The sequence below is a fragment of the Schistocerca cancellata genome, chromosome 1, assembly GCF_023864275.1.
Source record: "Schistocerca cancellata isolate TAMUIC-IGC-003103 chromosome 1, iqSchCanc2.1, whole genome shotgun sequence".
In the NCBI taxonomy this organism is placed as follows: domain Eukaryota; kingdom Metazoa; phylum Arthropoda; class Insecta; order Orthoptera; family Acrididae; genus Schistocerca; species Schistocerca cancellata.
The window spans coordinates 376,141,903-376,156,900 of NC_064626.1; the positions used below are offsets into that span (position 1 = coordinate 376,141,903).

Consider the following 14,998-nt stretch of genomic DNA (forward strand, 5'->3'; position numbering starts at 1 on the left):
ATTAGATAATTTGCTTTAAATTACTAGGTAAATATGAGGTGTGACAATAAAATAATGGGACTACTGCTGTAAAACATGTTAGTTCAAAAACATACCTATTTAGTTACTGTCACACTCAATATATTGCCCTCCCCTATCCCTAAATCACTTAATGCAACTTTTCCATTGATGAAAACAGTGCGGAAGTTTTTCTCTGTGAGTTCCTTTATTACTCATGCCACTTTTTCTTTCACTGATTCAATGGACATAAATCTCTCCCTTTTAATGCAGATTTGATGTTGGGGAATAGATAAAATTCACATGGTGCTAGGTCAGGCAAATAAGCTGGGTGGTTTAACATTGGGATGCTGTACTTGGCTAGGGACCTCTTAACAGATGATACGAGCTGGTGCAATGCATTACTACATAACCTATGACTTGTTCTTCCACAATTTGGGTCATTTTTTCTAATAATTTTCTCACAATGGTGAGCAAGAGCCTTCACTTAGAAAAGTCAACTAATGGTTTGACTTTTAGGAACCAAGGGAAGATATACAATTCCATGAATATTTGAGGGGGGTGGGGGGGTAGAAGTGGGGGGTAGAAGTGGGGAATCCCTTTGAATCCCGATTTGCCCATTCAAACTTTTTCGCTTTTGGTGAAGCTGGGTTCTTACAGTGCATGGGTTGGCACTTAGTTTTTGGATCGTAAGTGAAAAACCAAGATTTGTCACATGTTATCAATCTTTCCAAGAAACAAGGCATATTTCCATGTTATTCAAAATATGAGTACAAACATTTGTACTAGCTGCTTTTTTTCAGACGGTGAGAATTTTTGGCACTTTTGCACTCATTTTTCTGATGTTAAGTTAGTCATGTAATTTTTGCCGTCTGTATTCTTTGACAATTCCTACAGTTTAGCAATTGATCGAATAAAGTCAGATCAAATCATATTACATACTTTTTTCATACTTTCATTTGTTTTTGATGTTTAAATGTGTCCTGTGAGTCATATTCAATGTATTCTCAGCCATATTGGAAATGCCTGAACCACTCAAACTCATGTACGTGATGAACAGTCTTCACCATACACTGTTTTTAGTGAAAGACCTATTTCAGTAGCAGTTGCACGACAATTCGTTGCTCTATTAGTACACTTATAATTTTTCTGGCAAAACGAAATAACAGCTCTTATACAAATGAAGGCCATGGCCACACTGATCTGTCTGCAGACACCAGATGTGCTACATTCGACTGAGAAGGCTTTGCAGCTATTGGTGTTTCATCTTCAGCACATGTGTACTTACTCTGTGATAGCAGCAGCCCCCTCATTTTATAGCCACACCTCTTTATGTTTTGTAATGCAACAGTGTTGGGTTTCATTCTTACACACTCTTATCACCATAAATAACAGTATGACATGACACACACACACACACACACACACACACACACATTAATCAGCCTTCACCAAGGCAGTTATGTGTAAGACACCTGACACCCAAGCTGCCAAAACGGAACTGATTAGAAAAGGATGAACCTGGCCATGAGCTATACATATAAAACAAAAATAAAAACTGAAGTAAAATTATTTAAAGACACATCATGCTAGAATTATTTAAAGACACATCATGTTAAAAGAATGACAAGTTTACATGTTGTGCTAACTGGAAGACTGCCTGTCTGCACTGAGCTGCAAAAATTTACACACCATGAAAACATGAAATCCTACCAACGCAAATAAGAATTTAAAAAGAAATTCATTTCACTAACATTTGGAGCGATGTACATGCTTTCAAAAGGTGAAAGTTAGAGATGGATTGGCCTTCATTAACGAATATGAAAAATACCCCAACTTTACACTGTGTAAAAATTGAAGTCAGTGTACAACATGTTTAAAATCACTAAGAAACAGATAAACTGGTCAGTATCGGGAATTGCAGCTTACAGCACAATATAAATGTAAGTTAATTTTCAGAACTATAGGGTCCTCCTCCTGGAAGGACTGAGGAAATCCTTAGGTGAGTTTGGAAATATTGGGTGGGGCACCTCCAGTCACACAAACCAAGGCTAAGAGTGAACTACCTCCTTAAATTTGAAAAACTGCAGACCCTATATGGCACTGAACTGCTCTAGAGTAATGCTAGAGATGTTTTTGGAAAGGCTCAGAAGGCAACACTGGAAGTGTGGAATTCTTTGAATGCCTGCAAACTATTATTTTGGGGGAAGATTTTTTGGGTGTTGTGGTCAGTACTTTCCAGACAAGATTCCATGGTCACATTATTGTTTTTCATTCAAGACTGTGGTGTCATGGTATTTTAAGATTGTTCTTTAAGTCAGCCTGTTCCAGCACTGTCCCATGTGGCACGGGTGCCTCCAGGCACTCTTCAGATCATCCAAGTGCTGTTAGTACAGCCTACTTGTCAGGCAGCACTATTGTATGCATTCGGTGTATGTGGGAGTCACTTTGCCACCACTGTCTATTCACACAATGATGGGGCAGCACGGCTGCATACACTGTGCACAGGGTCTCCAACTGCCGATATGTCAGCTTTTTGCCAAACTATGCCTGTAGGAACCTGGCTGCCTGCGGATGGGCACTGAAGTCTGAACAGCATACTCTACGTGAATGAAAGGAAATTTTTAATAAAGGCATCAAAGTTATCGTTAGATAGTGGGTGGCACTTTGTTTGACTTTACGACTGGCTTCAAGGATGAAGGTTCTGAGTATGTACACAAATCCAGGCATTGCACTATGAAAGATTTTAAACAGAGATAAGAGCCTTTGAAACTAATGGAAGAAGGGGAGATTTGCGGAGGCAGTTTATGGGTGAATGATAAGGTGGGTAAGGGAGTACCTGTTACGTAGGTAGTAATAAAGTCAAAGATAGGTTGGAGCTGGCATAATCAATATCACATCAGGCAGGGGGGTTACCCTCATAGTAACTGATGTTATTGAACTTAGCATATGTTAAAATTCATGAGTAAGTAAGAAACATTTGTTTTCCCCAAAAAATTCCTGCCCCTAGATACAGGCCTCCAAAGATGACACTGCAAACACCATTCTGAAGATGTGAATTTCAGAAATTTTTTAAAAATGTTGTATATCTCTAACAGTTTTAGATATTTTGTTCGAGTTTTCTTTATTTTAAAGATAATTGCTTTATGATTACAAAGGTGTCCTCCATTTGGACATGTCTGTCAGAGTTCTTTTACTGTTGCCTTTTGAATTTTTTTTTTTTATAATTTACAGAATTTTTTTTCCAAAAATGCCAATCCAGTTAAGTTGGAGTTGGTGCCATGTAGTACTATATCTCTGTAAAGGAGAGCTTTTACTTTTAAATTGGACAGGTTTTATTTTGAAAAATGATTTTTTTATCTTTCAAGTGTAATGTATGTCTTCATTGAAGTTGTTTCTTACTAATTTCTTTGTTACAATGTTTATTTCTATTGTCTTTCTTGCAGTTATTTCTTTTCACTTTCATCATTGCAGATATTTCTTTTCACTTTCATCATTACAGATATTTCTTACACTTTGTTGTATGTAGTAGTTTGTCAGCTTCTTTGTTCTGGTTTTTCATTGCAGGTTTCTGTATTGCAGTTGTTCAGTGCTAATTTGTTTACTGAAGAGGCTTTAAGAAATCTGAGCCCATCCAGTGAGTTCTGTGTTTTTGTGAGGAATTTGCCAGTTGACACAGTTGCAGTGTGTTTTGCAAAAAGGACTGTTTGAAATGTTTTCTGACTGGGGCCACAGGAGAGTGAAGTGTGCTGACTTTTTGCATATCCATAAAAGAGTGATAAGACCAACCAAAAAGCAGACTTTGTTCAGGTTGGGAATAAGTGTTCTCATTTGAAGACTGTTTCAAAGTGAAGACGTTTCCAGTGATGAGTTTGTGTGTTCTAAATGTTTTGAGAGAATAACAACAACGATAGTATCTGAACGAGGTGAAGCCTCCCGTGGTGTAGATGAAGATTTTGCATCAACAGAGGAAGAATTAAATACCCTGAGTCGGTTAACTACAGAGGTAGGTCTTAGGCCTGTTAAGAAACTGTGGTCAATGAAGTCGAGTCATAAGATTTGTGCAGCAAGAAACCACAGAGAAATTTCTGAAGCTATGGATGAATACACTCCAGGAAAACTGACCACACTCTTCCAAGTAGAAATTCCGTCTTCAGAAGGAAATGAACCAAAGCACTCTTGCAAGGAATTTTTCACAAATATCAATTCAGCTGTTGAATATTGTGCTTCCTACAGTGCAAAGGAGCAAGTTTTAACTATTATTCCAGAGACATTTTCAAAGAAAACAGTATTGAACCATGTTCCATCAGTATCAAAGTACATGGTAGACAAATCAAGAAATGTGAGATCTGTAAAAGGAGTCTTTGGAAGGCCAGATCCCTATTATGGTCATCCTGCAGAAACAGCTCAAGTTCAAATAGTGCAGTCATTTTATATGGAAGATAAATGGGACTGTTCTCGCCAGAGTGCCAACAAAAAAGACACTATAACTGTAACAGTTGAGGGTCAAAAAATTGTGAAAGTGAAGAGGTACATGACTTGCAGTATTAATGAAACTTTTGCAATTTATAAGAGCAACTATACAACTTCACATACTGGAAGATCAAAACTGTAAGCATTACAACCTAAGAGGGTAGTTCCACACCCACATAGAGATCTCTGTTTATATGTGTACTGCATGGATTTTGAACTTTGTGTGACAGTTATGAAGAACTTACTGGAGCATGTAACATATGACACCTTGATTGGGCGTGTGTAGTCATTAGTAGTATGTGATCTAAAAGTGAGATACTTGTTTATTTCAAGAATGTGGTGACTGCCCTGGAAAGGGAAGACTGTCTTTACAGATACTTGGCCTGGAAGGCATAGCAAATAACTCTGCAGAAACTACATATGCAACATGGGAGGAAAATAAACTAATTATGGAAACTGTTGCCTTTGACAGTTTTATTGATGAGCTTGGTAAATGGTCAGTGAAAGCAGTAACACCAGCATCTGAAGAAATTGCAACAACAACACATTGCAGAAGTGAAAGGGTGTGTGTAGGCTGAAGATCAATGTTTAGTGATTCATTGTGATTTTGCTGAGAACTGGTCTCTAATGCTCCCACAAGAAGTACATGCATAGCATTGGAGTAATCACCAAGTTTCAATTTTTGCAGGAGTGACATTTTTCAAAACATGACCACAAGTGTTGGAGTTATAAGTGATGACACAGGATATGACTCAGCACATGCTTTGCTAGCAATGCACAAAATTCTTCAACTGCAAACACGGGCAGAGAAGATCATCATCATTTCTGATGGTGCTCCTAATCACTTTAAAGATCATCACCAGTTATTTGAATTGAGTAGCTTCTGCCAACTGACTGGGTATACAAGTGCTACTGGTCGTAGGAAGGGGCCTTGTGATGGTGTAGGAGGCCTGCTGAAGCACCATGCCATGAAACAATCTTTCCAGGCTAAGTACAGCTGCAATTTAGAATTCTGAGTATTTTACGAGAGTCGTGAAATCGTACTCATTCATAGCCCTCATTCTTTTGCACAAAGAGGAAATCTAAGAATTCCATGATCAGAAAAAAGAATGGTCCAAAGAAATTACTCCTGTGAAAGGAATTCAGAAGGCACATTTTTGGACTCAAAGTGGTTGGTGAACTCATATTGCACACACTTTAAAGAGCAAGAAAGAAGAAATTTTGTTCATTCAGCCAACACCTCAGAAACAGCAAGATAATATTAAGATTCACAACCTGAGAAGGGTGATGTTTGTGGCATGTGTGTATGACTAACTGGTGGATTGCAGAGACTGTAGATACCAGTTATGAGTTAAACGAAATTGCAGTGAACTTCATGCTACCACATGGACCAGCTGCTGGATATAGGTTTCCAGATGAACAGCAGCACTAACATCAGTTCTCACTTCCTGTTCACAATGTTGAGGACGGTAAGTGCTCCAGTCCTACTGGTTCAACAGGAAGGCATCACACTATATCAAAGGAAGATACTGAAGCAGTGCAACACATTTTTAGTTCACTGACAGACTAATTTTAGCACATAACAGAGTGCACATACAGGTTTGGAACCATTTAAAATGCTTGACAAATGCTTCTCTTACATATCTTTCAAAACTCTATGTTAACTAAGGCTAGGTTTTGATTTTTATGAGCCTGTTATGTGATAATGGCAAAAAAATTATATTGTTTATATAAGTTTTCAATCTAGCAGTGGAAACTCTCCTTTTCAGGGAATGCAGAACTATATGGCACTAACCAACAGAAAAAAATTATGGATTGGCATTTTTGAAAGAAGTTTTTCCATAAATTATTAAAAAGTTCAGAATGCTATAGTAAAAGAACTTTGACAGGCAAGTCCAAATGGAGCATTTCTTTGTAATCATAAAGCAATTTTCTTTCAAATAAGAAAACCCTCCAAAAATATCTAGAACCGTTCCAGAGGTCCTGCATTTAAAATTTTTTTCCAAAATTCGCATCTTTAAAACGGTATGCGCAGTGTCATCTTTGGAGGGCTGTATCTTTGAGCAGAAATTTATTTGGAGAAAACAAAAAAACACACATTCTTTACTTAGACCTTCATTTTAACATATGCTAAATTTAGTAACATCCGAGACTATGAAGGTAAGATTTCATTCTAGTCTGCCTGAATTGATATGGACTACGCCAGCTGGATATTATACTTTTACAGAGAGCTGGTACAAAAGGCCACATACTTTTGGAATAAAAGTATGTGAGACTGTAGCTCTTCTATGGTGACAGCACATTAGCAAAATACACTATCTGATCAAAAGTATCTGGGCATCCCTGTGTAATGCAAACTGACCACTAGATGTCCTGAGAGGTGGACCTGCCAGTACAAAATGAGGCAGGGAATATTGTGTTATCAGTAGATAAGCAGTAACAACAGGATGGGTCACTCAGGATAGCTCACTGACTGAACTTGGACAGGTCATTTGATGTCACCTGAGTAACAATTCCATTAGGCCTATCAACCACTATAAAGCTGCCCAAGCTGGCTGTTGGTGATGTAATAGGGAAGAGAAAATGCAAAGTAAGAACCACAGCTAAACCAAGATGAAGCAGACCTTGCATACTAAAAGACAGTGACCGTCAAACATTGAGAAGGGTGGTTGTAAAATGTTTAACTTAGTAGAAGGACTCACACTTGAGCTCCAAAACAGTGCCACTAAACCAACTAGCACAATGACAGAGTTGATAACAGTGAGGAACAATGGTTGTGCAGCTCTTCATAAGCGAGACAGTGTGAAGAGCGATGCCACTGGGCAAGTGATTCTGACTGATGGATCACGCAATACCCTGTCGCAATCCAACAGAAAGATTTGGATATGACTAAGTCTGGCAAATGTTACCTGCCATCATCATGTGTAGTGCCATGTTTGAAGGAGGTGGTGGTGGTGGTGCAATATGGGAGAGTTTTTTTATTATGATCTGGTCCCCTTATTGCACTTAAGGAAACGAAAAATGAAGGATATTAACAGGTGTTACAGCATTCTCTGGGGCATACCGCAGAGGAACAGTTTGGGCATAGTGAGCGACTGTATCAGCCCGACAATACACCCTATCATAAAGCAGAATCTGTGAGGCAATGGTTTGTTGACAGTAACATTTCTCAAATTATTTGACCTGCCCAGAGTCCCTACCCAAACCCAGTGGAACACCTTAGGGACGAGTTAGACTATCGACTTTGTTCCTGACCCCATTGATCAACATAATATCTTTTCTGGTTTTGATCTTTGAGGAAGAATGGGCTGCCATTCCTCCACAGACGTTCAGATTCCCCAATGGTAAGTCTCCCAGAATTCAAGTTGTCAGAAGGGCTACGGTGCACACACCATATAAATCTTCAGTAACAGGAGTCATGTCTTGAAGTACAGGATTAAAAAAATGAAGGTGCCCAGTATGAAACAGGTGGAGAATTATGGTGCATGATGAAATTGAAGATTCAACAAAAACAGTGGTGACAAAAAAGAATGAAAACTGCTAAACAGTAACACTGTCAGCAAGAAGGAATGGTGAACAAAGGAAGTTCTGCCCCAATAAGCAACATACGTAATACAACTGGAAAATGGAAATATCACTGAATAAAGAAAATAGGTCATTATAAACAGAAGGAAGATACTCAAAGAAAGGAATCTTCAAACAAAGAAAACGAGAGTGACAACCAAACCATCATGAAACAATTTCCACTGGGGAGGGGGGAGGGAGGAAGGGGGAGGGGTGGGGGCACAGGGAGAACCAGCTGAAAACAAAGCCAATCCAATGAAGAACAGTAGCCGAACAGCACAACTGTGAAGCAAAGGAACGGGATAGTGGAACAAAGTAATATCACCACAAAACAAAGCAACAAGGAACATTTACTAAACAAAATAAAAATCACTGCTATAGAAAATAAATTATGAAAAAATATGAGTCCCTCTTAGCCTGAAATTTGACTGACCTGCACCCTCCCTCCACATTCAACAAAATATATATATGTAAACACGTAAATTTAACTTAACAATTTCCCTTCTCCTTCCTGTGAAAGGATTCATCATTTTCAACAGCTGAGATTGTTTCTTCTATCAACTGTCCTGGGAATTACAAGTTTGGAGAACCTATCATCATAATTTAGTATTAAAGCATTAATGATCGAAGTGCATGCTCTGATTTGTTTGCAGTAAGCACACATCGCTTTTTTTTAACAAAATGAAGTAGTTTTAAAAAGGAGAGCTTAGGACATTTGCTAAATAATTTTTTTGAGAAATAAAATGAGACATATTAAGATCTTGAAATTAAATTGTTGCCTTCCTATCTGTGACCAGTAAAAGTTAATACATACCATTTTCACCAAATTTAATAAAAACTCTGTGTGGTCTTAAAATTATACCAAATATAACAAGCAGAAAAATAGTTACCTCCTCCTGCTGAATGACTTCAACAAAATTATCTGGGAACACACCGATCTGACCTCTAAGCTCTCCTTTCCACCATCCCTTGTCTTGCACTTCACGGCTCAAGAGTGTGATTAAATCACCTTCCTTCAGAGTGAGTTCATCATCATTTGCTGCTTCATAAGGAAAGAGTACTCGACAGATTTCTTTAACTGAAACATAAGGAAGATGTATACAATGTTTCAGAACATTTCCAATCTGTGGCAGTAAGCACTAATGCCAGATAGGTATTTATATGATAGTAGGAAGTCCTCTTCCAGAATTCACATAAAGGAATAAGAAGGAAGTGCTGAGTGGTTGACAGGCACATTTCTGACTTGTTTAAGTGAACGCCAACTGCCAAATCCATTAACAATGTGGTGAATAGTAATCTTCACTTTTTTCACTAAAATTTATATACTTTACTTCTTACAAGCTACATCTTGCATTCAGTAAGTGAAGAAAAGCATTTAAAAACAATATAATGAAACATTACTATATTGCAAGGACAATCCAAAGGGAGTTAGCAAACAGAAGGCAGTAAAACCATAATCATGAAAATATAAATGAAAAAGACTTACTGACACACACACACACACACACACACACACACACACACACACACACACACACACACACACACAGAGAGAGAGAGAGAGAGAGAGAGAGAGAGAGAGAGAGAGAGAGAGAGTGAGAGTGTTGACAAAGGCCATTGGCTGAGAGCTTTAAGTGTGAAAATCGTTTTGTTGTGCCGATCTGTGACTCACCACCTCTGCTATATGGTGAGTAGCATCTTTCCTTCTCAGAATATTGAAACACAAGTAAACAGGCATAACAGTGACCAGTCGTGAACAATCTGAATGTTATTGCAGATTGATTGTTAAGTACAGAACAGTCATCTTAAGTGCTGAAAACAGTACAAAAGACAAAAAATCAGTGAAGCAGCAGTGCTTACAGCCAGTGTCACACAGCTGTACAAGGTGTACGTAGAAGACAACATACCATGAAACACAATGTGGTCACATTGAAATGAATTTCAGGTGCTTAAGATCACAATTTGAATACGGAAAAACCTATAGCAGTCATCACAAAAGTAACAGACAGTGGACCAAAGTGGTTGAAGTCTAGTACAGAACTGAAACTGTTGCTTAAAAAAAGACTGCAACGGCCTCTCATTTGTCATATCCGAACATTCATGCTCTCTGTAAGGGCATTACGTCAAAATCAGACCCTTTCATTGGAAATAAATTACACAAATTAGTGGCCACTTACTACAACAAAGGATAGGGTGATATTTTTATTGAATTTTAACCCTAAAATGGGTTAACAATTAAAATTGAAAATACTTGAGTTTTAATTATTCACCTATTTTACAGTTAAAACTCAATGAAAATTTTACAATATTACATGCATACACTCATGGAATAAACGGCAACTGAGTCATCTAATTTGTTTACAGTAAAATTGTTTTGTCTGATATAATTAATGGCATTTTCATATATAGGGTGTAAATTTTCAGATATGACCCAGTGACACCACTGCATTCTTTCTTGAACAGCAGGTTGCGGTTTTGTATTAGACTTTGACCACTTTGGTTTTGCTGACTGTATCTTTTGCAATAATTTCTACATGTATTTCTGTGTTCAGTGTGGTCTACATGTGCCTGAATTTTTTGTCAATGTGACAACACAGTTTTTTATAGCACAGTGTGTTTTACATTTACCTTGTATGGCTGTGTGACATGGGTTGTTAAGCACTGTTACTTTACTGCTTTTTTTTGCCTTTTGTATTTTTTTTTAGCACCAATGATGACTTTTCTTTAGTTGAAATTTATCAACAATAAAATTCAGATTATTCGCAACTGATTTCTGTTCCTCCTCCCTGAAACTCCAATGGTCACTGCACAGTGAGGTATTATGAGTTCCTGCACAAATAAATAAGCATGTCTTATAAAAGTTTTGACTTATAGCAACACGAAGAAATTGACAGAAGTCACTGCACCACCTCACTCAGTGGAAGAGAGTGATGTATGTTAGTATTATAGGTTCAGCATATGGTTCATGCACATAAGAACAGCACATTTTATGTAAAGATTTATAATGGGATGAATATCAACAAAGTTTTCTGTTAATGTCCCCTTTGTATCATCAAGTGTGAAGTATCATCAGTTACTAAGGAGAGACAGCCATTATTGGAATTTAGGACACCAAATTTTGTGTGTTATTGTTCCAGACAAACAGCTACATTCATTAAACTTCCTGGGCAATTAAGACTGGTGCCACACCGGGACTCGTACCCAGGACTTTTGACTTTCATTTGCAACTGCTCTACCGACTGAGCTATCCAAGCATGACTCTCGGCCTGTCTCTCTAGTAATGGACTTAATTGTGTGTGAGTAACACCTATGATTCACTAATAGCCTGTATGTTACTTTGGCCTATTAGAAATATTCAGCTTGTGTATAAAGAATAAACTCAAAACAGTAAAATTTAACATATGTACTTTTCCAATTTCTAATCTCTTAGTGATATAGTAGGCTAATTATTTTATTCTGGAATTTTATCCACAATCTTATTTGTTCATGGGGCTTGGGACACTTATTTTTTAAATATCAGTAACTGATGTGTGCTCCTCTAACAGTGAACAGATTGATTCTAAATTATGATTAATTCTCAAGAAACAGGTAGCTTACATCTGGCTTACTTTGCCATGACTTAAGTTTTCAGTGGAGAGTGTGTTAATGACAGCTAAAAAACTGACTTGATCAACAATAGTGGCAGGAACTGAACAGTGACCGGCAGTAAATTGATTCTTCTGTCTACTTGAACCAATCCAGCAACCAGAATAAGCTGTTTTTGAAACATTTAATCACTACAACACATAATGTTGACAAAGCTGCAAAAACAGCAGCTGAGGAATTGGAAATGCTTTCAAAACATCAAAATAGTTAGCATTACTTTCCTTTGCAGCATCAGGTGTTTTCGGTAGGGAACTCTTAAGTGTTTGGGATATTGTCTAGATCAGTGGTACATGTGTGATAACTTCTTTTATGAATATGAGATGGAAAACTGCTACTCACTATACAGGGTGTTACAAAAAGGTACGGCAAAACTTTCAGGAAACATTCCTCACACACAAAGAAAGAGAATATGTTATGTGGACAAGTGTCCGGAAATGCTTACTTTCCATGTTAGAGCTCATTTTATTACTTCTCTTCAAATTGGTCCGCCTCTACCAATCCATCGGTCACCGACTCTGTTGTTGAGAAGCATACAAACACTTTGATTGAAATGTGCAGGAGCTCCATCATGCATGAACCACATGTTGTGTCGTACTTGTAAAGGCACGTGTTCTAGCAGCACAGGTAGAGTATCCCGTATGACATCATGATAACGTGCTCCATTGAGCGTAGGTGAAAGAACATGGGGCCCGATCAAGACATTACCAACAATGCCTGCTCAAACGTTCACAGAAAATCTGTGTTGATGACGTGATTGCACAATTGCGTGCGGATTCTCGTCAGCCCACACATGTTGATTGTGAAAATTTACAATTTGATCACTTTGGAATGAAGCCTCATCCGTAAAGAGAAAATTTGCACTGAAATGAGGATGACACATTGTTAGATGAACCATTCGCAGAGTGTACCCGCGGAGGCCAATCAGCTGATGATAGTGCCTGCACACGCTGTACATGGTACGGAAACAACTGGTTCTCCCGTAGCACTCTCCATACAGTGACGTGGTCAACGTTACCTTGTACAGCAGCAACTTCTCTGATGCTGACATTAGGGTTATGGTCAACTACACGAAGAACTACCTCATCCATTGCAGGTGTCCTCGTCGTTCTACTTCTTCCCCAGTCGTGAGTCATAGGCTGGAATGTTCCATGCTCCCTAAGACACCGATCAATTGCTTGGAACATCTTCCTGTCGGGACACCTTCGTTCTGGAAATCTGTCTCGATACAAACGTACCTCGCCACGGCTATTGCCCCATGCTAATCCATACATCAAATGGGCATCTGCCAACTCCGCATTTGTAAACATTGCACTGATTGGAAAACCACGTTCGTGACGAACACTAACCTGATGATGCTACGTACTGATGTGCTTGATGCTAGTACTGTAGAGCAATGAGTCGCATGTCAACACAAGCACCGAAGTCAACATTACCTTCCTTCAATTGGGCCAACTGGCGGTGAATCGAGGAAGTACAGTACATACTGACGAAACTAAAATGAGCTCTAACATGGAAATTAAGCGTTTCCGGACACATGTACACATAACATCTTTTCTTTATTTGTGTGTGAGGAACCTTTCCTGAAAGTTTGGCCGTACCTTTTTGTAACACCCTGTATAGAGGAGATGCTGGAACATGACTGCAGTCTTGGCCAACTGAAACCACACTGCGAGCAGCAGCACTAGTGCATGATGGGAGTGGCGACTGGCTGGGGATAAGGAGGAGGCTGCAGTGGGGAGGGTGCCTTATCTTTCCAGTCTCCCACCACCTCCCAACATCTCACCGTCCAGCCACAGAGAAGCATTCCCCTCTTAACTCAGTAGCACCCAAGACTGGAGCAACTGAATTACATTCTCCGCCAGGATTTCAATTACCTCTCGTTGTACCCTGAAATGAGAAATGTCCAGCGCACTATCCCTCCCACCCCTCCCACAGTGGTATTCCACTGTCCACCCAACCTACACAATATACTCGTCCATTCATAAACAACCCCTGCTCCCAATCTCTTACCTCATGACTCATACCCTTGTAATAGATCTAGATCCAAGACCTGTCCCATACATACCCCCCCCCCCCCCACCACCACCACCACCACCACCACCACCACCACCACCACCACCACCTACTCCAGTCCGGTCACTAACATCAACTATCCCATCAGAGGCGCAGCGACCTGTGAAACCACTCATGAGGTCTACAAGCTAACCTGCAACCATTGTGCTGCATTCTATGTAGGCATGACAACCGAGAAGCTGTCTGTCCACATGAATGGTCACCGACAAACTGTGGCCAAGAAACAAGTGGACCACCCTGTTGCTGAACACGCTGCCAAACATATGCTTCAATGAAATGATAATTAAATCAAGACCCTATGCTGTCAATAGGCATTGATATACATCAACGGGAACAGTTGAAAATGTGTGCCCCGACTGGGAATGTAACCCGGTATCTCCTGCGTACACGGCAGATGCTCTATCCATCTGAGCCATCGAGGGTGCAGAGGATAGTGCGACTGCAGGGATTTAACTCTTGCACACTCCCCATGAGATCCACATTCCAAACTTAATGTCCACACACCACATTCATAGTGCCCCTGCCCATTAAACTCATTACTCGTGGCAGACAATCTTACTGAATCCCGTAAGAGTTCGGGCAGTATGTGTGCATTCCCACAGGAGGAGGAGGTCAGTGGTCAGTAAGCCGTAACGGTATATGGTCTTTCCGAACAGATGCAGTGTGGTTTCAGTTGCCTGAGACTGCAGACGCGCGCGCGCGGGGGGGGGGGGGGGGGGGGGGAGGGTGCCTTATCTTTCCAGTCTCCCACCACCTCCCAACATCTCACCGTCCAGCCACAGAGAAGCATTCCCCTCTTAACTCGGTACCACCCAAGACTGGAGCAACTGAATTACATTCTCCGCCAGGATTTCAATTACGTCTCGTTGTACCCTGAAATGAGAAATGTCCAGCGCACTATCCCTCCCACCCCTCCCACAGTGGTATTCCACTGTCCACCCAACCTACACAATATACTCGTCCATTCGTAAACAACCCCTGCTCCCAATCTCTTACCTCATGACTCATACCCTTGTAATAGATCTAGATCCAAGACCTGTCCCATACATAACCCCCCCACCCCCACCACCACCACCACCACCACCACATTCAAACATTACAATAATAGAACATAATATCTCCTTGAACAATACAATCATTACCTAAAGAACCACCACTTTTACACCATACAAATACATGTTCAGAACTCTCGATTTTACGACATATACGACTTCTTAATATTAACGGTTCATCACTGGAGAGATAA

General features: G+C 39.7%; 1 protein-coding gene across 3 annotated transcripts in view; it reads right to left on the reverse strand.

Annotated features, from left to right (window-relative positions):
• LOC126174936 (CD2-associated protein-like) overlaps positions 1–14,998 on the reverse strand; it is an 87,743-nt gene that overhangs the window by 30,933 nt on the left and 41,812 nt on the right. For all 3 annotated transcript variants that reach the window (XM_049921404.1, XM_049921396.1, XM_049921412.1), the window contains one exon: positions 8,925–9,112. In XM_049921404.1, coding sequence (XP_049777361.1) covers positions 8,925–9,112 — 188 coding nt within the window. The remainder of the gene's footprint in view (positions 1–8,924; positions 9,113–14,998) is intronic.